Here is a 22646-nt window from a genome sequence, read left to right as displayed (position 1 = left end):
TCCCCAGAAAGGAGAGTCTGAAGCAGAGGGCTATGTGTTGTTACTTTGTTAGGGGCTATATCCCAAGAAGTAGAGGTACAAGAATGTAGTTTGGTAGGAGAGAGAGCCAGTATATGGATAAGCTATTGAGTTGCCGTCCACTGCCCAGTCCTGTAGGATCATACCCTGTGAAATTATATAAACTGTGTCTTAACACTGTGCATTGTGCTAGGAGAAAGGAGGAAGAATTTTTCCACTAGTTCTTGTTGGTCAGAATTTTCCTTACCATATATTAACTTCCCCACACCTGCAGTCATTAATGGGTGATGTGCAAGTGGGGATCCAAAGCTATGTCAACTGAGAGGCCTTGGAGTGAGAGGCAAGAGGTGCCCACAGGCATGAGACAAGGCACTGTCAGATTATACCTTTGTGAAGTTAGTACTGATGAAACAGCTGAAATAAGACACAAGTGAGATTTAGAGAGTCTAAAGTGGTACAGAAAAGGTGTCCAGTGTAATATACCCCTTTTACCCCTCAGATCACTCATACCCTACATTACACCTAGCTTCCATATTACAACATAGGGCCTAACTTCTTCCCTGAGATTGGTGATTGAACTTTAATCAGTAACTGAGTCCCTTCTAAGGTGAAGCCTTGCTTTAATCATGTGGCAAAAAACTTAAGGCAAGAGAATTAGAGAAACTAGCTGCAGTTCCTGCTGCCTCAGGTGAGCCTGAAACTGTGATACTCATCATCTCCTTCTATTACCCTAAGTCTGTATTTTCTTCATCAGTGGCAAATTTTTTCCCTGATTTGAGTTGCTTGCCTGCTGAGGTGACCCAGAACTTCTTCCCTCAAATGTCTGAGCCCTTAGTTGCCTCGTTCTTGTTGAGTCATGCTAGAATTTCCCATTTACTGTTACCACTAGCCATGGAAGCACCAAGAAATATTTTGATGAAATCCCCCGGGTTCTGGGCATATTTTTCCCTCCCTCACCTTATAGTCATAGTCTTTGCTTCTCATGATAATCATTTGAATATTCCCCACAGTAACCTGACTCCCTTTTTTCTACTGGTGTACAGCCATGAGAAGCCCACAGTGACCAGGAGGTAGTGCAAACTTTATATTTATGTAATTCTTATGTGTCCCCTGGATGAAACAATCACCTCCCCAAACCTGCCTGGGAATCAGGACTTCTAACTTGGCAAATACTAAAATTGCATGGATGGGAAACACAAATTCTGTAAGTGTGTCACTGGGAATGATGATGACAGAGGCTAATGCTACTTTTATCCTTTGGTTCCCACATCTAAGTATTCTAGCTATTGGTAACAGACCATACATTGAAAGCATTGCTATTGGTAACAGACCATACATTGAAAGCATTGCTATTGGTAACAGACCATACATTGAAAGCATTGCTTCAATGTGTATACCACATTCTGGAATTAGAAGTTATCTTTAAGATATCTCTTTAGCTGACTTTTTAATAGGCTACTCTACCTGTCTGTGGGGCCTGCTGTTTCTTTGTGGATGGAGTCATGGTTAGACCAGTGGATTCTAAGGTTATGTACCCACTGTCACGTTTCTTTATTATAAAATGGGTCCATGGCCTAAACTAGTGTTTCGTGGGATATCATATTGATGGATCACTTATTTAATAAACCTTGGGATAGTGGTGGTAGCAAAAGTATTGGGAGCTAGAAACAAAACTCATATCCAGTATTAATTTTGGTAAAAACAAATCATTGCCCCCTTCCATGTACTCAATCTTATACCAAGTGATTGACTCGTCTTGAGTAATTATGTCCTATTGAGAGCTTGACATCAGTATCTTTTGCTGGCAGGTTAAAGCATTTAGCAATAGCATTAACTTTTTTCAGCATTGCTGAGCAGAAGCACCTTAGCTACTCTATTCATGTACCCATTGTGTCAACTCTTTGGTGGCCTAAGTGGGAGGCTGGCTGACAGCCATAGAATGACTCATCCTGTCTACCTTTTGTTGACATTTGACAACACACATATTGACATTTTGGTGGATGCTTCCTGATGGGCATTAATGTGAGATATAAAAATGCACCTTATTTGTGCCTAGTCCATCTTTCCCAGATTTCCTTATCATATCGTCTTGCACTGTTGTGTTCTAGGCCCCTGATCAACAGTTAAGCCATTTGCTACTGCCCATGAGTCCAAATGTATCTAGTTCAGGCCATTTCTCCCTCCATTTGAAATGGATGGCCAGATGTACTGCTCTGGCTGTTCTCACTGGCCAGACTTCCTTTACCACAGCCCTTTTATGTCCACTCCTGAATAAGACTGCAGTGTAGCAGTAGTACATTTTTGGTTACTTCTGAATTCCTTTTTTTCCCCATCAGTTGGTCATGAAAGAAAGAGATATTCATCATATGGGAGTCTGGGTTACTTGTGAATATAGTTTACTCATGCTTTCTGAGCGTACTTGGGCCTAATCCCAAATAAGTCATTTCCATCCTATGGCAGGTTGTTTCCGTGCCCACCTAACTTTATGTCTCAGTGAGTACTTCCAGTCACAGGGTCATTTGTCGTTGTCATCATTAGGATGAAAATTCTGCTAGGGCCCTATAACATACAAGAGCTGTTTTTTAAACAGACAGTTGTTTTCTTTCACAGAACCCCCAGGGTTCTGCATTGTGACTTCTCTTTTGGCACTTGCCAGAGACTCCACAGCCATCTTATTTATCAGGGATAGGTCTTGCACCATCAGGTCCACTGGCATAGATGCATCGTAGCCTGGACCTGCTGCAGAAGTCTTTCCTATAGCTCTTGGTCACTCTTGAAACTCTTGAAACACTGAGTCTCTGATAAACAAGTCAAAACAATATTATAAAGTATGGAATATGTGGTCTCCAGAATCCGAAGAGGTCTACCTTTTTCTTAACAGCATGCGTTGAGAGAAGCAACATGTTCTTTACCTTAGAGAGGAAGTTCTCAGCATGCCCCAGAGCCCTAGACCTCTTAAAAACCTAAGCAGTGTACAGTATCTCTTAATTTTCGTGAGGTGTCTGGTGTGTGTGTTTTATTAGGTCACCCAGGATTCTTTCCATTTCTTGCTCACCAGATCCAGTTAGTATGTTGTCATCAGTATAATGGATTAGAATCACGTTCTGTGGAATGTGAAGATGATCCAGGTCCATGCAAACTAAATTTTGAGGAGATGCAGAGAGTTACCATTGCTCTGGGGCCAGGGTAGTATCCTGTCTGTCTCTACCAGGAATCTGCTTTAGATCCTCCCTACTGATGGGTTCTGAGAAGAAAGCATTCACTACATAAATCGCTGAGTACCACATGCCAGAAGCTGTATTATGTCTTATTTAACATGGCAACTGTTACTGGGACATCCACCAGTGTAAGCTTATAATGATCCATCATCTGTTTTTTTTTCTGCAGGGTCATTATAAGTATAGAAAGGGGATGTGATTAAGGACCACCATTCCTCTGTCTTTATGTCTTTGATAGTGGTGCTAATCTCTGCAGTTCTTCCCAGTACAAGGTGTTGCTTTTGATTTACTATGTAGACTGCAGATAGAGTTGTGGGAGAAAGTTTCAAGGGTTTACTCAGCTCTGTTCTAACCATTGTAATCAGAGGAACATAGTAGCATTTCAGATTACCCAATATTGGTATAATTTGGAATTCTGATGTGATAGTCCTCAAAAAGTCTGGAATTTTCCTTTCCCCAGTACAATTATCCATGTAAAAAATTTCCTTGGTCTCTCCTGCCTTACACTTGTTCTTTTCTCTGCCTGACCTATTTCTTTCTCCTCCCTTTGCCTAGGTATTATCTGACCTCCTTGACAAGGTCAGATTAGCATACCTTATTTTTGTACCACGTGCCTCTTCTATGTAATATTACAATAATTGTAGTTTTATATAAATTTTCTATGTTTTTAAATGAATGCTAACCTGTTCATAAGTTCCTTAAGGGTAGTATCATTACCTCCTTTGTACACTGCTCTATCCCTAGTTTAGTATCTGTCTCATATATTAGGAGATCATTACTTTTTGAGGAACGAGTTGTTGGATGGATGACAGAAGGTGAAAGAGAAGCATTTACCTTAACTTTTCAGGAGCACTATTACTGGAGCAGAGCAATTCTAGAAAGCTTCTCCCCCCGCCCCCATATTTTAACATTTCTCGTATGTTTCTTTTAGCCAGCTAGCTGTTGTGAGTTAGTTGTTATAGCCTGTGCACAAAAACGCTTGCAAAAAGAGTCAGCAGCTTGGAAGAAATTTCCAGAGGCAGAAGTGGAGGAACATTTCAAAATACACTGCATCAACAATGCTCTTGATGACACACAATACTGTGTTTTGTGGGAAAAAGTCATCTCTGAGCTGAAAAGTGATGCAGAATACTTGAAATCTGAATGTGAAGAAGCTTTAGTAATAATTTTTTTTTGCTCACATAGTCTTTTTATTTGTGCTCCAGTGATATTATTATATATCACCATTGTACTTATCATGAGAGCCCATTCAATAAGTATAAAATAATTTTTATGTTTTAAGAAATCACTTAATTTGGCAATTTTTTTCTTAATGGTCCATAAAATAATAGTGCATCATAATTTTACAGTGAATGAAATCGGGTATTATACAGTTGTCTTCAGGTCCTCCATTAACATATATGGCATTTTGTGTGAATTAGAAAGAGGCGTTCCAAAACAGCCAGAACAGCCATGCACTGGATATGAGGTGTGGTGAGGAGAGGCGCTCTCCACCAGATACCTTGGGGATGGGGGAAGCTACCACCACCACCACATCTGACAGATTCAGCTGTCCTGTGGTAATATGTTTTATAATTTTATCTTAGAATTTGCAAGAGAGCATTATATATAGTTTTAGACATTGCTGTTCTGTTCTTGAATCTTATGACTCCAAAGAAAGGTTACAGAAAAACTTTGATTATATAGCAAAGTGAATATTAAACAAATGTTCGGAAGAATAAGTTTCTGTTTTTAAAAATCATTCTCTTTAAGGCAGTTTTTTTTCCTGATGGATAAGCCATTGTAAAGAAATTTTTGTCTGTGAATATTAGGGTGTTTCTGGATAGACAATTGAGTCGAATTTAATTTGAGTCTATCTGGGTCACTGACCTCATAATCTTTTCAGAATGAAGCTCTAGTCATGAAGCATTTCAGTCCCCTTCCTAGAAAATTTTGTCAGCTCCTGAAAGGCATGCCTACCTTTGATATTTAATGTAGAACTTCATATTTATATCTTTGGCAGTGTTTCTGTTTGACCATATAGTCTGGAACTGCTTTTCACACTGATTGTGTCAAAATTTCAATTTTTATGTCACTTTGTCCCACAGCAGCTAAAAACCTAATTTACCTACTATCATTAAGATTTTGAATGCAATTAGGAATAGTTTACTAAATTAATATTTTTTATGCATGGCCTCCCATACAGATTCTGATAGAAAACTTATCAAGAACAATATTAGTTTTCTTGTGGAAAATATTCAGACTTAACAGGTGACATTAAGTAGTTGGATTCTAAATATCTTCTAACTATCTGAAATGCATTTCTGTTGTGAATTTCAAGGTTTATAATTTATATTCACCTGTATTGTCTAATTTTGTACAAAATATCTTTTCTTGCTGCTGCTTCCTTTCTCCATCCCCATCCTCAGTATAGTATAGACAGAGAAGTGCAATTTGTAATAACCTGACCTCTAAATTATTGTCTGGCAGCACAGGTAATTATAAGTGATTAGGAGCTAAAGCTGCAACTCACAAGATTAGGAAAGTAAGTCCAGCAGAACCAGGATCTGTGGTATCTGGTGGGAAAATAGTGTCATTCAGTGTCATTCGGGTCATTCAACCCCTTGGGTTTACTTCCTCCTGCATCTTCTCAAGAGTTCACCACAAACTTACATTTTCCAGTCTTTTCAGTGCTTTTTAGAAGTGTGATATTACCCATCTTCTAGGAAGGTCCATAGTGTTCTATTGAATTGGGCCCGTTACCTTCCTGCCCAAAGGTATGCCATTACACAATACATTGGCAAAAAGAGTTTAAACTGAAGGAATCTAGAGTAATGATTACAGAGCTCGAAATGTCAGCAAAAATATTGTTACAATTGTGTATGTTGTCACTAAAACAATGAAAGTGCTCATCTTGAACAAGTAGAAAACATTTATGAATGAAAGGGTTCATGGGGGATTTTTATTGTTAGCCACGTTTTTAGATATCCACAAACTGCTTACATGGATTTCTTAAAATTTGTTTGGAAAAAAAAAAACAAAAAACTCAGCAGGTCCCTGTTTCTTTTGACCATTTCAAAGACCATTGATCACTATTGAGTATTTTTCACCATTAAATAATACCAAGTCACAGAATGGTCAGGAGAAGTAAGTGGATAGAATTCAAACATTTGCTTCCCGTTTTCAACTCTAATTTTGGAAGTTTGGATGAGGTGAAAATGAGGAGCTGTAGAACTTTGTAAGGTTTATGTTACATCTGATTGTATTTGCTCTTTTCACCACTGCCCATTACTGATAATTAAAAGACAGTTTTTTAACCTTGATTGGGAAAACCATTACCGGTTCAATCTAATCTTCTCAGTATGTGACTAGATCCAAGTAAGATTCTACTAGTTCCAATAATGCTGCAGGTCGTGTTTCCTGGGAGTCTGAGGGGCAGGTAGAATCAGTCACTCATCATGGTTAATCAATTCTAAGAGTTTATCTCATATAACCCTGTTTTGAATTGACTAAATAATCCAGTAAGCAGTGTTTTTAATATCTCAAAAAGGGAAAGATTCAAAGTTGGCTAACAATGAAATTTCCCATTTTTCACTGGCAGGAACCCCAGCCCCATAATGGGGAAGGTCCCACCAGTGCGAAGGCCCCACATGGGGACCCCTCCCCTAGTGAGGAAATGTACCCCTGAAGAGGAGTCCTTCTGGCCACTGAGCCCACTGCTACCCTGCCACGTGAGTACAGCAATGGCTTTGAGGACCTCAGCAATTTTTCCATTTCTTAGTGGCCATTCGTCTGTGAGAATTGGCCAGAACCTCTTCCTGTTTCTCTTAAACATTCAGAAAAGGAGATATAAACCTCCTTTTACTTTTTTGCTTCATTTTTGCAAGTTTAATAGAAAGAACTTGTTTGGATAAGAGATTCAGGCTATTGGTTAGGACTAAGGTGTGATTAGTCAATTTGTTCCTTGTATAGAGTAAGCAGTACTATTCAACAGAACTTTCTGCAGTGGTGGAAATGTTCTGTATGTGCACTTTCCAGTACAGTAGCCACTAACCACATGTTGGTACTGAGTACTTGAAAAATAGTGCAACCAAAGAATTTAATTTTTAATTTTATTTAATTTTAACTAATTTAAATTTAAGTCTCTACATACGACTAGTGGCTACTAAAGTGGACGGTGAATGCCCACATTTAATGCTGTGTGCCTCAGATGTGTAGCCTCTTTGAACAGTTCTACGGATGTACTGCTTTACCTCTATTTCTTTATTAACCTAGAAGATTTTTCCTTGCATTATATTGATTATTGTAAATATGATTCTCTAATAGTAAGAAAATACTTTAATTAAAAATTCTCACTTCAAAATTTATTCACCCATATTGCCCTTCAGTAGCTTTAATTACTTTATGATATTAGGAAAATTTATTCAATCTTAAAATTATGAAGTAATATCAATTTAAATATCCCAGCTTTATTTTCTTCTTTACATGTTTTAATTTGCAACTTCACTATATATGTAGAAGTAATTATACACATTAAAATAACTTTTCCGTTTTATTATTCCTTTTTAATGAGACTATAAATTATCTTACATTACTATAGTGTTTGCAGTGCTATTACCCAAACATTAAATTTAGCACTTACTCATTATAATGCAGTACTTATAAGTTTTAAAGTTTGGTTCTGGTAGGTAGGTTACTGAAATTACAAATTAACTATATGTGTAGTTTTACTACTGAGAGTAGATGTCCTTCCACTGTTGGGCTATCATTAAAAATTGCTTATTACATCATGAGATGTTAATAAGGGAAATTGTTGGGTGGGTGGTATATGGGAATTCTCTATACTGTCTTTGCAATTTTTCTGCAAATCTAAAATGATTCTAAAAATTTTTTTAGTTTACTTTTAAAAATAGTTTCCATCAAATTTAGTCATAGTATCCATTTATAGTCATTAATTTAGCTGTATATGCATGCAAAATAAGAATATCAGATCAGTAATGGGTTGTACTTACATAAGTATCACTATATGTCATCTTCAAAATATCCCTTAGAGATACTGTTATAATTTTACAGATGAGAAAGCTGAGGCACGGAATAAAGAATTATTCAGCCGGGGTTACTTAGCTGGTCAGTGGCAGAACCAGCATTTGAACCCAGCAAGTCAGTGCTTTTAACCACTGCACTATGTTACCTTTTAAGGAATCTTGATTATGCCATGGAAGATTTAGTCTTTCTGTTATCACTATAAGAAATCCAAAATAAAGTAATGCCCTGGTGATAAATTACTTTTACAACTTGAAAAATATGCAAGTGTGCTTCATTTTGTTACAGTGATTCAGACTTTATTTCATACAATTATTTTGATAAGTAAGGAATAGTTCATATTCTCTTGACAAGAAGCATCTATGTTAGTGGGGTTTTAAAAAAAATTATTTCTACTTTGTTAAGATGGTGACTAAGGACAAAAAAAAAGCAATGCATAAAAGATTTTGTTTTACTGTTTGCGTGTTAATGTTATTCTTCCTGGATATTAAATTATGGACAAATGATTGTTAAAATTGAAATATAGGAAAGGTTGATGGTGAATTTTCAACATTTCTTTGAGGTATTCTTGTGGAGTTTGGAAAGTATTTCTTTGGAAGGAAAGAAAAAAGACGGAGTTTGTTGCGTAGTTCAAAAATTGTTGCAAATGGAATATAGTGGTTTGTCTACTCATTTTTTAATATCATATACCCATTTGTGGATTAACACATCCAACAACATGATATATCTACCTGCTGCATGTATTTAAGGTCATGCATTTACTTGTCAGCAAAGAGACGTAATTGAAATGCTTTAAGGGAATTTGAAGCATAAACAGGTGTAATTCTTACAGAATCATTCTTTTTCAGTTAGTGTATATACTTGTGAACCAGTTGGCAATCCTCTCTTGACTCTTGCAAATTATTTGGATTTGGATTCTTGCTAAGAATGTATATTTTTAAATTGCTATGAAGATTTTTGTGAGACTGTAGAAATTTCAGGGCAGAGGTCATGTTTACAAAACAAGGGAATTTTAAATTTTAGTACACATTGACCAATTAAAATTTAGGTTTAGATTATTGGGTTTAGAGTGACTCCCTACCTTGATCTAGTTATAATCTTTACTAGGCCAGGCAATTCATATTACCTAAGGTGGTTGAATTGCTACTGTGTTCTTCTGTGTTGGGCAAAAGAGAACTGAAGTTTTCTCTCTGATGGGAAAGATGACGTCATTGCTGTCATTTTTGAAAGGGTAGTATATGGCTAGAGATCTGGTGAGTGCAATAGGAGGGAAAAAACTTTTAGAGGACCATAATTTATTCCCAAATGCCTGTGATCCAACAGATAGCCTTAAGATGGGCAAGTTCTTTTTGTGACAATGGGTTCTGTTCTCGACAGCACATAATATACCCCTTTACTCAACAATTCCATGTCTTGGACTTCCTAGAGCAAGCCAGCTTTCTGGTATTCCATCCTGTTTTTTCCTAAGTGCACTTCTACTGATTAAACCATATGTCCCATTTTTATAAAATAGCATATTTAGAAAAATAACTACTTTAACAATAAATGATAGGTAAAATAATTTTGCAACATTTCTCATTGAGAAAGTAACTGGAGTATACAGAAGACTTAAGTATCTAAGTTTAAATCTGCCTTTCTGTAACTGGTAAGTGCTACCTTTAGTAGAGTATCCTGCTTTATCATGTACAGTTTAAATGTGTCAGTTAAATCAACCTGGTTGTGGTATTTTCAACATGTTATTAAAAATAATGAATTTTTTGTAAAGATGAACACAGACTATTTTTAATTCATCCATTTCTGTTGGAAACAATATGTTCTCAAGCTCTCAGTTTGTTTCTGCTTTCCATGGTGAGCAAAAAGAGAAAACGCTCTATATCATTAACCTGTTTTTAAAAAGACAGTTGGTATAAATATGTTTTAAAGGGTTAAACAGAACAAATATCCAAAGTATTAACAAAAGGAAAACGAAGACTGAAGCTTTGGCACACTTTCTCTTTCTAGATGTTCACTCCTTATGTAAAAAATGATAAAATTTTAGAAGGCTAAAACTGAGGTGCACAGAACTATATAGTTTGGGGATTTTAAAAATCTATTTATGTGCCTTTCTGAATTTAGAAAGGGAGTCACAGAAGATCCTAATAAAGTACAAATCAAGATATTGCATATTTTAAAAGTACATCATGAAGCAAACAATAAATAAATTTTTCATTATAGATTTTCCTAATCCTCTGCAACCAACAGAACTCTCTTCTAAGGTAAAATATGACAGCTTTCTTTGCAGGATGTATTTGCACATTGGCCCTGGAAGTATCTCCTGAGTGTTAAGGTGTTAATACCTTGAATAGGGAGGAATCCCTTCCTGAGCTTATTACAGAGTTGCTCGTTACTTTTAAAAGAAAATAAACACCTGGGAATAAATAGCTATGGTATCTGCTATATAAACCTGAAAGTACAGCTCTCTGTACTCTTTAGTTTCATAGTAGGTAGACAGAAATTCTGAGATACTTGTAAATTGTGTAAAATTAATAATGCTAAGTTCAGTTTCCTGTTAGAATCATAAGCTACTAGAACTTAAAGGGAAGAGGTGAGAGAGAGATGTTCTACTTATCTCAATTTAGTTATCTTTGGATTTTTTATAAGAAATGAATTTTTTAGATAGTCATTAGCTGTTCTTTGATTGCTTTTAATACTTTGCAACTGGTTTTTTAAATTTTTATAGCCCTTAATGTAGTAACTTCCTTCTCTCATACCTTCTATTTATTAGTTATTAATTTATAACAGAATCTCTATTAGAAAGAGCTTATTATTTTAGGAGAATAAAAAGCTTTGAAAAAGAATGGCTTATTTTAAGTGGTGCTACCCATGAAGTCCCTATTTTAAAAGCTGAGAGCTGGGTTGGACCTTTATAGGAATCTCAGGTCTGAGTGTTTTCTCTCTGCCCTCTGAGATCTGATTTAAGTCTCATGTTCTACCTTGTGTCTTCTTTAGTCTCATAAATAACTTAAAGACAGAAATTATCAAATAAATTGCCAGAAAGCCTAAAACAACAGAGCTGTGGGCTAGAGGAAATTAGCAAGATGTAATAGGAATGAGCATTCACAGTGCTTCACTTACAGGACAAAGACTGTCAGCTCATAAACCAGAAAGCATAGCCTACTAATAGGATAATCTAACAGCTCTCTTTCCATGTACAGGTGACGAGTGGATGTGAAATAATGCTGTGCAGATATACCCAGAATAAAAACTCTTGTAAAGCTGTATTTGAACTACGTGTATGTCTTAAGATGCCAAACTTTTAAAACTGCGTACAAATGCAAATAGTAAAATAAAATGCTATCTCCTTTTATTTTTTTTTATTTTTATTTTTTAAAGATTTTATTTATTTATTCGACAGAGATAGAGACAGCGAACGAGAGAGGGAACACAAGCAGGGGGAGTGGGAGAGGAAGAAGCAGGCTCATAGCAGAAGAGCCTGATGTGGGGCTCGATCCCAGATCGCCGGGATCACGCCCTGAGCCGAAGGCAGACGCTTAACCGCTGTGCCACCCAGGAGCCCCGCTATCTCCTTTTAAGTTGCTATAATGTACTTACTAATTTAGCTGCAGTGCAGCTGAACTCAGATTCTGAACATTGCGTAGAAAATGTTAGAAATGTTTTTTGTCTTTCTTTTTTTTTTTAAGATTTTATTTATTTATTTGACAGAGAGAGAGGCAGTGAGAGAGGGAACACAGGCATGGGGAGTGGAAGAGGAAGAAGCAGGCTTTCTCACTGAGCGGGGAGCCGATGTGGGACTCAATCCCAGAACGCTGGGATCATGACCTGAGCCGAAGGCAGACGCTTAATAACTGAGCCACCCAGGCACCCCAAGAAATGTTTTTTGTCTGCTTGACTTAACATTTTGCAGTGTGCTCTACTCCTTTATGGGTGTGTCGGAGATTCTAAGTCACCTGTGGAGACTTGATTCCAAAGAACTCACTACAATTGTCCTGTCTTTCTGCCACACTAAGTAAGGCCTATGCCTGCATTGAACAGCTTAATGCAGGTTTTGCTCTCTTCTCTTTCTGGGAGAAGACTTGAAACTTAGGTTTATAGATGCTTCAGAGCATACAAAGTAGATGGAGCAGAACTATTAACAGAGCCATAATTAAGCAAGTTGACTACCTACCTTGTCCATAGCTAACTTAACTGCCAATAGGAAGTGCACTTTGTGACTCCCAAACAAGTAAAGTAAATATCGGTAAATCAAGAAGTAAGAGAATCATTAATTGCCTATATTTTATGTTCATTCTGATTTGATAACTAAGATTCCATCTCAATGTTTGCAAATGTAGATTGAACTAGACCTCCCTTCGGATTCAGTTTTCTGCCTTAATTATGGGGCCACACACATTTAAACTAAACACAGATTCCCCTTGTGACCTCCTCCTTGACCATGCATGCCGGCTGAGTCCTGGACCCTCTCTAGAGTTTGCCTCCCCCAACTCCCTCCCCATCAATAAAACTAAACAGTTTTAGTTTATCCACCACCTGCAGATAATAATAAACAGGTCTTTTGTGCTCACAAATTACTGACTTCTGTTACGTTTTCAAAGCCTGATAAATGCTTTTTTGTTTTTTAAATATGCAAATCTATCCATGGGAAATTTCAGAAGGGTCATCCTTGGCTCCTGTGAGTATTGTTCTTGAAATTTCTTTTTCAGTTTTCAGTTGTTTTGTAGCTAGTAGAACAAGATGAATTTTTCATAATTCATAAGTGTTCTTCTGTAATTTGGGAATTACACCCCAAATTAGTTCAATAATTATTAAAGGCCGCTTAATTGGTAACTTTTAGTTGTTCTCCAGCTTCTAATCATGAGAAGATAAGTGAGAACCATAAAATTTTTGTAAATGCAAATACATTATGATACAACATTTGAACTAACTAAGATATGAGGAGAAAGAGTAAGCAAGTGCTGTTTTATAGTGGGGAAGCTATATAAACACCCCCCAGGACCTCTGCAATAACCTTTCAATTGCTCTGAAGTCTGCCACACAAACTCATCATGTAAGCGAATTATTCAGGCCTTGAGCCATTTTAAGTTGTGAGGGAAGTTTCTGGAGAAGTTCTACCAACTGTTGTAGAGGAAACTATTTTGCCTATTTTAATTCCATATTCCTTAAAACTTTTATGATCTATAAAAACCACAGACCAGAATGAAGCCTCCTTTCTTAGTATACTTTCTATATGATGAATTCAAATATTTATGTTAGTTTTAAACATTGAAAAGGAAAAGAAAACATAAAATTTGCTTTTTTGCTGGACAGTTTTATTCTGAATAAAAGGGTTTTTCCCCCCTTAATTTCAAATCCTGTGAGTTTAGGTAGTGGTCAAGTGCTTATCTCTGTTTCCCAGATGAAGAATCCCTGGCAAGGAAGCTCAGTGACTGAGCTAGCTCTCTCCATACATGATACTGCTGGGCAGCAGCAGCTCAGTGGATGTCACTGCCGTCAGGGGTTATTCTTATGATTTGGACTTTTTGTGACTGGTTGGCACTTTGAGTCATTGAAATGCCTCCCAAAAGTCTGTAGGCACACAATTGGAGTTAGTGTGAAAGCCAAAGATACAAGATAAAACACTAGAATTGAATTCAGAAGACTTGGGTTCAAATCTCTGCTAATTAACTACCTCACTGACCTTGTAGAAATCATGCCTTTTGGCCCACCATGCAGAATACCTATCGCAGAGGTGATTTAGCTTAGCACTCAGGCTCAAATCCCGGCTCTACAATCCATTTTCTGTTTTCTCATCTATATATAAAGTGAAAATGGTACCTGCCACATAGGTTATATTTAAGGCTCTCAAAAAATCTATGATTATTGGTGTATAATAAACCCTCTGTAGCTGGGAGCAGCAGCAGCAGGTAATGCTACTGCTGTTTCTTGTTGTTATTATTATTACTGCTATTATTAGGATCAGTGAGATGTGTTTGATAGTATAAACTGTGTTTTGATATATAATCAGAGGAGATAAAATATGTACATAAATACCTATAAGGTATTTATGGATGAAGACCAGCTAAACTGCTTTGGTAATTACAGAAAGGAGAGATTATTTCCATTTGGATTGTCATGGGAATGTTCTTAGGAGATGTAGTTTTTGAGCTTGGTCTTAAAGGATAGTAAAGATTTGGAAATGCTAAGGCAGGAGGAATTGAAAATGGTCAGGGACATCCAAGGAGAAGTGAAAACATGAACAAAACTAAGTACTTATTACTAAATTACTATATTGACTTCAAGGAATCATTACATTTCATTCATCTTTTGGCTAGGTATCTATGCCTATATGAACATAGCCTACTGTTTTAAGTACTGGAAATTCTTTGTTTTATTTGTTTTGTTTTAAGTAATCTCTGCACTCAGCGTGCTGCTTGAACTCACAACCCCGAGATCAGGAATTGCATGCTCTACTGATTGAATCGGCGAGGTATCCCAGTGCTGGAAGATCTTAAACTATTTTGTAATTCACAGAACACTCTTAATTTTCACAGAAAACCATGAAAATCTATTCTGTTATTTCCATTTTATAGGTAAGGGAACTGTGACTCTTGTAGCAGTGATTGCTAAAACGGGAGAACTATTGTACAAGCACTAAATTTCATGTGTTTCTATAGTAATATGCTGCTTCTATTAGTCTAAGTAGAGATAGTCTCAAAGCTGTCAACCATATAGTTGGCCCGAGGTTTCTTTCTTAAAATGTGTGCCATATTCAGAAGGGCTGGAAAAATAGTTGAGATGACCCCGTGTAAGTCCAGCACCACTACTGTAACCTCCAACCCACAGGTTGCTAGTGATAGTACCTAGAAGACGGCCCCAAAGCAAGTGTTAGTAACACTATGTGTGGTCTTTGCTCCATTTTGCCACAGTTCGCTTAAGTTTGCTAGGTAGCTTTGATTCAAGTATTGTTGTCTTTAGTTTATTAAATTGAAACTGACCAATAAATGAATATCAGGTCTTAAAGCTGTGCTGCAGTATGATAAAGGAATCCTGTTCTTGATTCTTGACTCAAAGATACTTGGAAAATAAGAATTAAGAATTTTTATACATTGATACCAGGAAATTATTAATTCATAATAGTCAAATAGTCATCTCTTCATGGATCATGGTACTCTGAATGATCCTGTAGTTACCATTAGTATGATTTCCTTTTTAAAGGATTCTTAATGTAAATAAAATGTCACAACTTGCATTTAGTATTTATTTTAGTTGATATAATAAGCAACAAAAGCCTATGTGTATGTGTGCATGTGTATGTAATTATCAAATCTCCAAGACAGATATTTCTGATATTAGAATACTGTCTACTTCCGTGATTATGCTATTGTACATTTGTTACATTTAAAATATGAAGTTAACATATTTCTACTTGAAATGTCTTGATTACATTGCATATTCTGAAAACTCACACTACTCCAATAAAACTGTTACTTCAAAAATAATATGACTATATGATGTGACATTTATATTCAATGTGATTTTCATCTACTGTATAGGGTTTTCTGAAATTATAACAAACTGTAATTCCATCCAGTTCTGGCTCTGTTGTAAATTTGGGAGTGAACTGAAGTGATTTATCATGAATATCCCACCAAGGGATTTATTTGGAATACATTGTAACATGTTTTTCATTTTTAATAACACAAGATTAGCATCATTCAGTATGAAATATTGTATTTTTACAGAGCATAATTCAAAAATGTCTCCCTGATGCTGTCACTGTATTGTATTGATTTTAACTTGAGGTCTTCATTGTCTAACACTTTCTCTATATGCTGCCTATTTTTAATATTGCTAAAAATTGTGAATATATGCCTTTGTTACCAATGTGTAACTAGTATCAAGAACATCTGTTATCATTTTAGAAGTGAAGTAGTACTTTCAAGCTGCCAGTCTTAAGCAGGACACGATATTAAAATGCTAATACTCATTAGGTGGTAACAAATTCCAGAGATTCTTTATTTTATTTTAAAAGATAAATGACTATCCTCCATTGATAGTTTTTATCTGTCTCTGCAGATATAGGATAATGTGTGATGAAAGACTGGAGCTTCTCACAATTTCTGTTTGCTGTGCATCACCAACCCTGAGTCCTCAAGTTTTTCCACCCCAGCTCAGAGAACTTTCATGGTCTTCCCCTACTCCTGTTTGCTAGACGCACACTGGTCTAGGCAGGCAGGAGGAAGTGAGTAGGATTAGGGACAGGACAAGTGTTAAGTGATACCTGGGCACTTTAGATTAAGGAAAGGACCAGGCCAATTCTAGACCAAGAAATTGATTTTGATACTCTCCCACCTCATCTTTTGCATGCCTCAATATCTCTTATACTCTTGATCATCTTTCTGTAGCTGATAGAAGAGTTCTTTTATACTACTAGGGTAACTGTTATAATCAGAGACTCTGGAACCACGTGGCAGTGTGAGCTTGAGGGAATTACTTAACCTCTCTATGCCTCAGTTTCCTTGTTTGTAAAACTGGGATGGTGTGTAATGGTAATCCACTCCAGTTGGGATGTAAAGTATATAAAACAGTGCCTAGCACCTAGTAGACACTACAGAAGTGTTAGCAGTAGTGATATTATAATAAATTATTCTTACTGCATTTTAGATGGTTAAGGCTATAGCTGCAGGGGAGACCTAATATACTCAATAAATGGGGGTCAATAAATGTTGCATTTCCTGATATTCCATTACTGAAAGAACTGCCTTTTCTTATAAATGCATCTTGCTTGAAACTAATTCTCAGTCTTTTTCCCATTATTCCTGCAGTGTACATCCTTCTTTTTTTTTTTTTTTTAAGATTTTATTTATTTATTCGACAGAGATAGAGACAGCCAGCGAGAGAGGGAACACAAGCAGGGGGAGTGGGAGAGGAAGAAGCAGGCTCATAGCGGAGGAGCCTGATGTGGGGCTCGATCCCATAACGCCAGGATCACGCCCTGAGCCGAAGGCAGACGCCCAACCACTGTGCCACCCAGGCGCCCCAGTGTACATCCTTCTAAGTATACTTAGAAAAGATGATAGTCAACTAAGCCAAATCATACTAGACAGGTATGACTGTTGGCCCCACCCTAGCAATGTTTTCTATTTAAATGGTATTCATTGGCAGAATTGTAGGAAACTTGGGATTAGGAAGGAGAATCTGAGCCTGTCACCTGGAGGTCCAAATCCGTTGTACTTCTCATATCAGAGAGGATATTGCCTTATTGTAAACCGTAAGAGATCTAAGACTCAGTTTTTATCATATATTCCTAGTAACTAGGAGTAGTCGTAACCTGACGGTTATGGAACATTAGGCCATGCAACTCTCTTGCCAGTGACTTGAGATGGCTGGCTTCCTGGGTCCCTAGATGCCAGGTGTCTGCAGAGAGGGCCTCAGAGTGGCTTCTGGATCTGATGAGTTACTCTCTCTCCTGTACATTGTTTCTTTAAAATTTTTTGCTGGAGGTGCCTGGGTGGCTCAGTCAGTTAAGCATCTGACTTCAGCGCAGGTCATGATCTCTCGGGGTCCTGGGATTGAGCCCCACATCAGGCTCCATGCTCAGAGGGGAGTCTGCTTGTCCCTTTCCCTCCACCCCCCCCACTCTCTCTCTTGCAAATAAATGAATAAAAATCTTTAAAAAAATAATAAAATTTTTTGCTGGCTTTAAAAAAATAGTACATAAATAAACTGCTTATTATTTGTCTTTAATTACTACTACCCAGCATAATGTAGTAATAACTGCTACATCATTTTGCTTCGGATTGAACACATTTTAAGTTTATCCCGGTATAGTTACAAACTCCTTCGTGTTTAGTGATTGTCATTTATTGTAATATAGAATGGTCCTCTGCTTTTAACTCAAAAGAAATAGAGGGCTTCGTGCTAGCCATTTTCATTAAGCCAATATTAATATTTTAAAGATCATAATGTTCTTGATAAACTAAAATGTACAAACTATATGAACTGTGACATTGGACTTGATTTTAAAATACCATGTTTGCATATCACTGTTGTGCCTGTTTCAGACCTCTAATGGCTATAAAGCCCTGGCTTACATTTAACAGACAGTCAACAACTGTGACAGAGGAGCTTTGCCCGGTAACTGGATAAGCAAACAGTCATCTAGTAATGAAGTTGGTCTTTGAAGGGTAAACCATAACCTGACCTGCCAAGTCAATGGTATTATCAAAGTGTTTTGTATAATTTATGGTAGATTGGTGTTTACTTCATTATTTAAATGTACTTACTACTTTTTTCCAAGGAGACAGGTTAAAAGACAGTAACAGCAACTATTAACATAAATTTTTACATTTATTTTTAGGGCCTCTCAAACACAGGATACTTTCCTAGAACCTAATAAGGAGATACGTGAAATTTTATTGTGCTGAAAAATAACTTTGTCAGTTCTACTTAAATCCAAAACGAAGCAAATAAACAATAATCTTAAATCAGAATTTAATTATGTAGTACCCTATTTGTTATCCTAAACTGTGAAACAAGTGAAAGTTATGAGAGGCAGAGGTGATGTACTTAGAAAGTACTTCTCCGGTTACTGTAACTGTGGTAATTAAATAGCCGTTCTGAACGTTAGTTTTCTCATCTACAAAATGTGAATTACATTTGTGCTGCTTACTTCTTAGGCTTTGTGGTGGGAATCAAATGATATAGTATGTAAGAAAAATCCTTCTTTAATTACCAAGTGTTTTTCAAATGTATGTGAAATCTTAAATACAAATAATGCAATTAGCAATATGGACTCAAAGACTATGGCTGCACATCTGTATCTTAGAAAATAATTTGCTTAACATCCTCTTCATGGATACTTAAATTTTCATTTCCATTTTTGCTCATTAAAGGGGAAGCTGCTTTACATACCGATAGCAGTACTTACTGACATCTTACTATTATTCTGCATACTATTTTACTCTTCAACTGTTGTTTCTACATGTCATATCATTTAATCCTCACAGCAATCCTATGATGTAAGCAATGTTATTACCATTGAAGGAACTAAAACAGAATTGCTTAAAGAATTCCCAAGGTCACACAGCTAGCTAACGAGTGGCAGCTAAGATAGAGCTTAGATCTGTGTGAATCCAGAATCCAGGCAGCTCTACCTGCCCCTGCAATAGGCAGTTTGAATCACACTACTTATAGTATAGTTCATCTCCTATTGAAGACCCCAAAAGTCATAAATTTCTAAAAGACCATTGTCGTGAAATAGTTTTAGAATAGTTTATCATAACTTTTCCCCACAAAAAGTCCCATTAGCTCTTGCTAGTAACTAAGAGTATCTGACAAATTCATTACCTGACTTTAAGATGAAGTGGATGATCCTCTGGCTTCTCAGAGACCACCAGTGGTTATGCAGTGGCTGAATTGGAAATCCTTTAGCCAGAACAGAAGTGTGGGCAGAAGGAACCTTCACTTTTGCTGTTCCCCAGGCCAGGTCTGTAGAACTCTGTACTTCGCATCTCCAAACCCCACTTACCCTTCAGCCTCCCAGCTCTAGCACAACTGGCATTTTTCCTTAACTAATGACAAGTATTGTGACATATCTATAGAATTACTTAAGCCATTTCAATTGAATGTCTGCAAATGCCCTCTTGAACAGTAGCTATCAAAGGAAAAATATATGTTTAACTGTAACTGAGAGTTATGTAGTGCCTCACTTTTTACAAAATTTCTGTTTTGACCGAGTCTCTAGTCTCAGAGCATAGTGTGCATTTATGAGTATATGCACACATTCTTTAGAGTTGGACAAATTCCTGTAACAGTTTGCACAGTAATAGTAGAATACTTTTTAACTGCCTCCCGCCCCCGCCCCTGCCTTAGGAGAGTTCCTATTAAGGTGGCTTCCAAAGTATGATGCTTTATATCTGAAGTGTGCAGAATGATTACAGGGAGTACAGAATAAACATTTTAAGATGTATAATTACCTATATTAATTTTAGTTTATGTTGGGGAAAATATTATAACTAGTAATCAGAACTGTGATTTCATGGTATTTTAATTGAGGCTAAACTAGGTATTTTATTTTTTAAAAGGGCTTAAATAGGCATTTTGTTTCTTTAAAAATTTTTTTAATTTAGAGAAAATGTTAAATGAAGGATACTACAGTTAGTACCTAAGTAGATAGACACACATATAAACGATATGTGGAAAGCATTGGCCCCTTATATGCACAGTTAGCTCACAGCTAGTTTTCTATATATCCTGTATAACAAAGTCTTTATAATCCTTGCCTGTGTGACAGTCTGTAATAACTTTGGATTGGTTGTTCTTTGCATTAAAGTAAATTCTTTACAGAATATTTTGTCCTGTTGCAAAATAATGGTTAATCTCTGAGACTTGTTTCTTCACTTCCCTTATAACAATATATTTTTTATTCACTTCCTCCTTCACAGTAGAAGAAGCTCCATAGAGTTTAGTATGTGTTTGCAAAATGAGTGCAAAACAGCAATTATTTTTCTTGGTAATTTAAATGAGATCTAACTATGAAAAGGTCTAAGATAAAATTTCAAAGCAGTTTTTCCCTGAAAAAATAAGATACTCAATTAAGAGAAGCTGGCTAAAAGGAATACGTAAGGGCTCTATTAAATATGAAATGTATGCTCTATTGGGATTTCAAAGTCACTGTTGGTCATAAAATATACTTTATTATGTGTGTTTATGTATTTTGCATTTGGCTGCATGAGAAACCTCAGGCTTAAAGGTTTTCTTTTCTTGGCTTTTTATCTTGTAAGTATGTTTTCCCTTTGTGGTTATACTTGAATATGGTTTAAGTTGAAGGCCTAAGATTTGTGCTTTGGGAAAGTTTTTTGTTGTTTTATCTGTTGGTTTTAACAGAGAAAACTGTCAGAAAATAGTGTGGGTTTTGGAATCCAAATGACATGGTTTAGAATACTGATCCTCTACTTACTTTTCCAGTGACTTTAAGCAAGTTGCCTGACCAAACCTCAGTTATACCAACTGAAAATGAGCCTAATAATCTTTACTTCCTGGAGTTACAATCAAGATTAATGTGAAATACTAAAAGGGTTTAGTGCAGCATAGGGGCAGAGTAAATAGATGGTAACTATTAGTTTTATTTTCAGCAATCAGCAGTGGCTCCATAAATCACGGTCATGTAAGGCTGATATTCAAAGCCTCACTATACTGGGCAGCCTTCTTTCCTTGAACTTCTCTTACAGAGCTCACTTACTCTTGTTCCACATAGACCATTCTGGATTTTGCTGCTCACCTACCATCTATTTTGAAGCCATGCCTTCTGCCTTCCCTCAAGGCCAGTCCTTCTTGTCAGTCCTAACATGTCATTTGCCCTTCTTATTTCATTCTTTACTTCTGTTTTATCTGGACTTCCAATTGATAACACACAATTTAGCAGTTGTTTTTTTCTCTACTTCTTTTATTCAAATTTTAATTTCTACAAACTGTAAGTATTTCAGGCAAAGAAGACTGTATTTTTCCCATATTACACACAGTTGTTCGGCTTAAAGCCAAAAACAAACAAAAAGACATTGAAGCAGATCCATGAAGAAAAGGGAAAAGTGGCGGTCATAAGTAAAAATAAGAGTGACACATTCTGATACATTTAGTTTAGGGATGGTTATGATACATTGAGCATCTACCATTGTACTTTATTCATTGCAGTCACTAGGAAGTAGTCAAAGTCTAAAGTTAAAGTCTACTTAGGGGGAGATACCTAGCTCTGCAGTAATGGAAATGCAGTGAAGAGAAGAGGAAATACACTAAATCTCTGATGTCAGAAGACTTGGATTCAAATTTTATTACTCTAGTTGCACGACCTTGGATAAGTCACTTAACATTAGGTGTGAAATTGGAGGGCTAGAGAGAGTTGGGAACCAAACCAAACAACTAATAAAAAAATTAAAGTAGACTTGGACTCTGAAGATTAATCTTGGCTCTGGAACTAATTGTGTATGTGTCCTTGATCAAGTTGTGCATCTCTTGTTTCCTCATTTCTAAATTGAGGGTGATGAAATCCATCTCACAAGGCTATTTGGATCAAATTGGAACACGTGTGTGTTGATGCCTGGTATATTGTGGGCACAAAGTAAATTTTGTGTTTATTTTTATTTTTTATTTTTTTTTTTAAGATTTATCTATCCATTTGAGAGAGAGCACAAGTGCAAGAGCAGGGAGGGGCAGAGGGAGAGGAAGAGAAACAGACTCCCACTGAGCACAGAGCTGAATGCAGGGCTTGATCTCACCACCCTAAGATCACGACCTGATCCAAAATCAAGAGTTGGACACTTAAAAGACTGAGCCACCCAGATGCCCCTGTTGTGTTTATTTTTAAATAAACCTCAATGGATCTACATTGACTTAATTGTAAAATGAGGGATTTGA

General features: G+C 36.6%; 1 protein-coding gene across 2 annotated transcripts in view; it reads left to right on the top strand.

The window, feature by feature from the left end:
* Nucleotides 1-22646, top strand: part of UBE2E2 (ubiquitin conjugating enzyme E2 E2) — a 357299-nt gene that overhangs the window by 221926 nt on the left and 112727 nt on the right. Inside the window, exon 4 of one of the 2 annotated variants that reach the window (XM_045791660.2) lies at nucleotides 6817-6946. The exons of the other annotated variant lie outside the window; for it this stretch is intronic. Coding sequence (XP_045647616.1) covers nucleotides 6817-6946 — 130 coding nt within the window. The remainder of the gene's footprint in view (nucleotides 1-6816; nucleotides 6947-22646) is intronic. 2 annotated transcript variants of the gene reach the window in all.

This window comes from Ursus americanus, chromosome 20, assembly GCF_024610735.1.
Source record: "Ursus americanus isolate L20-20 chromosome 20, mUrsAme1.1.p, whole genome shotgun sequence".
Taxonomy (NCBI): Eukaryota; Metazoa; Chordata; class Mammalia; order Carnivora; family Ursidae; genus Ursus; species Ursus americanus.
The sequence above is the reverse complement of the archived record's forward strand: the minus strand, read 5'-3'. Positions and strand labels throughout refer to the sequence as shown.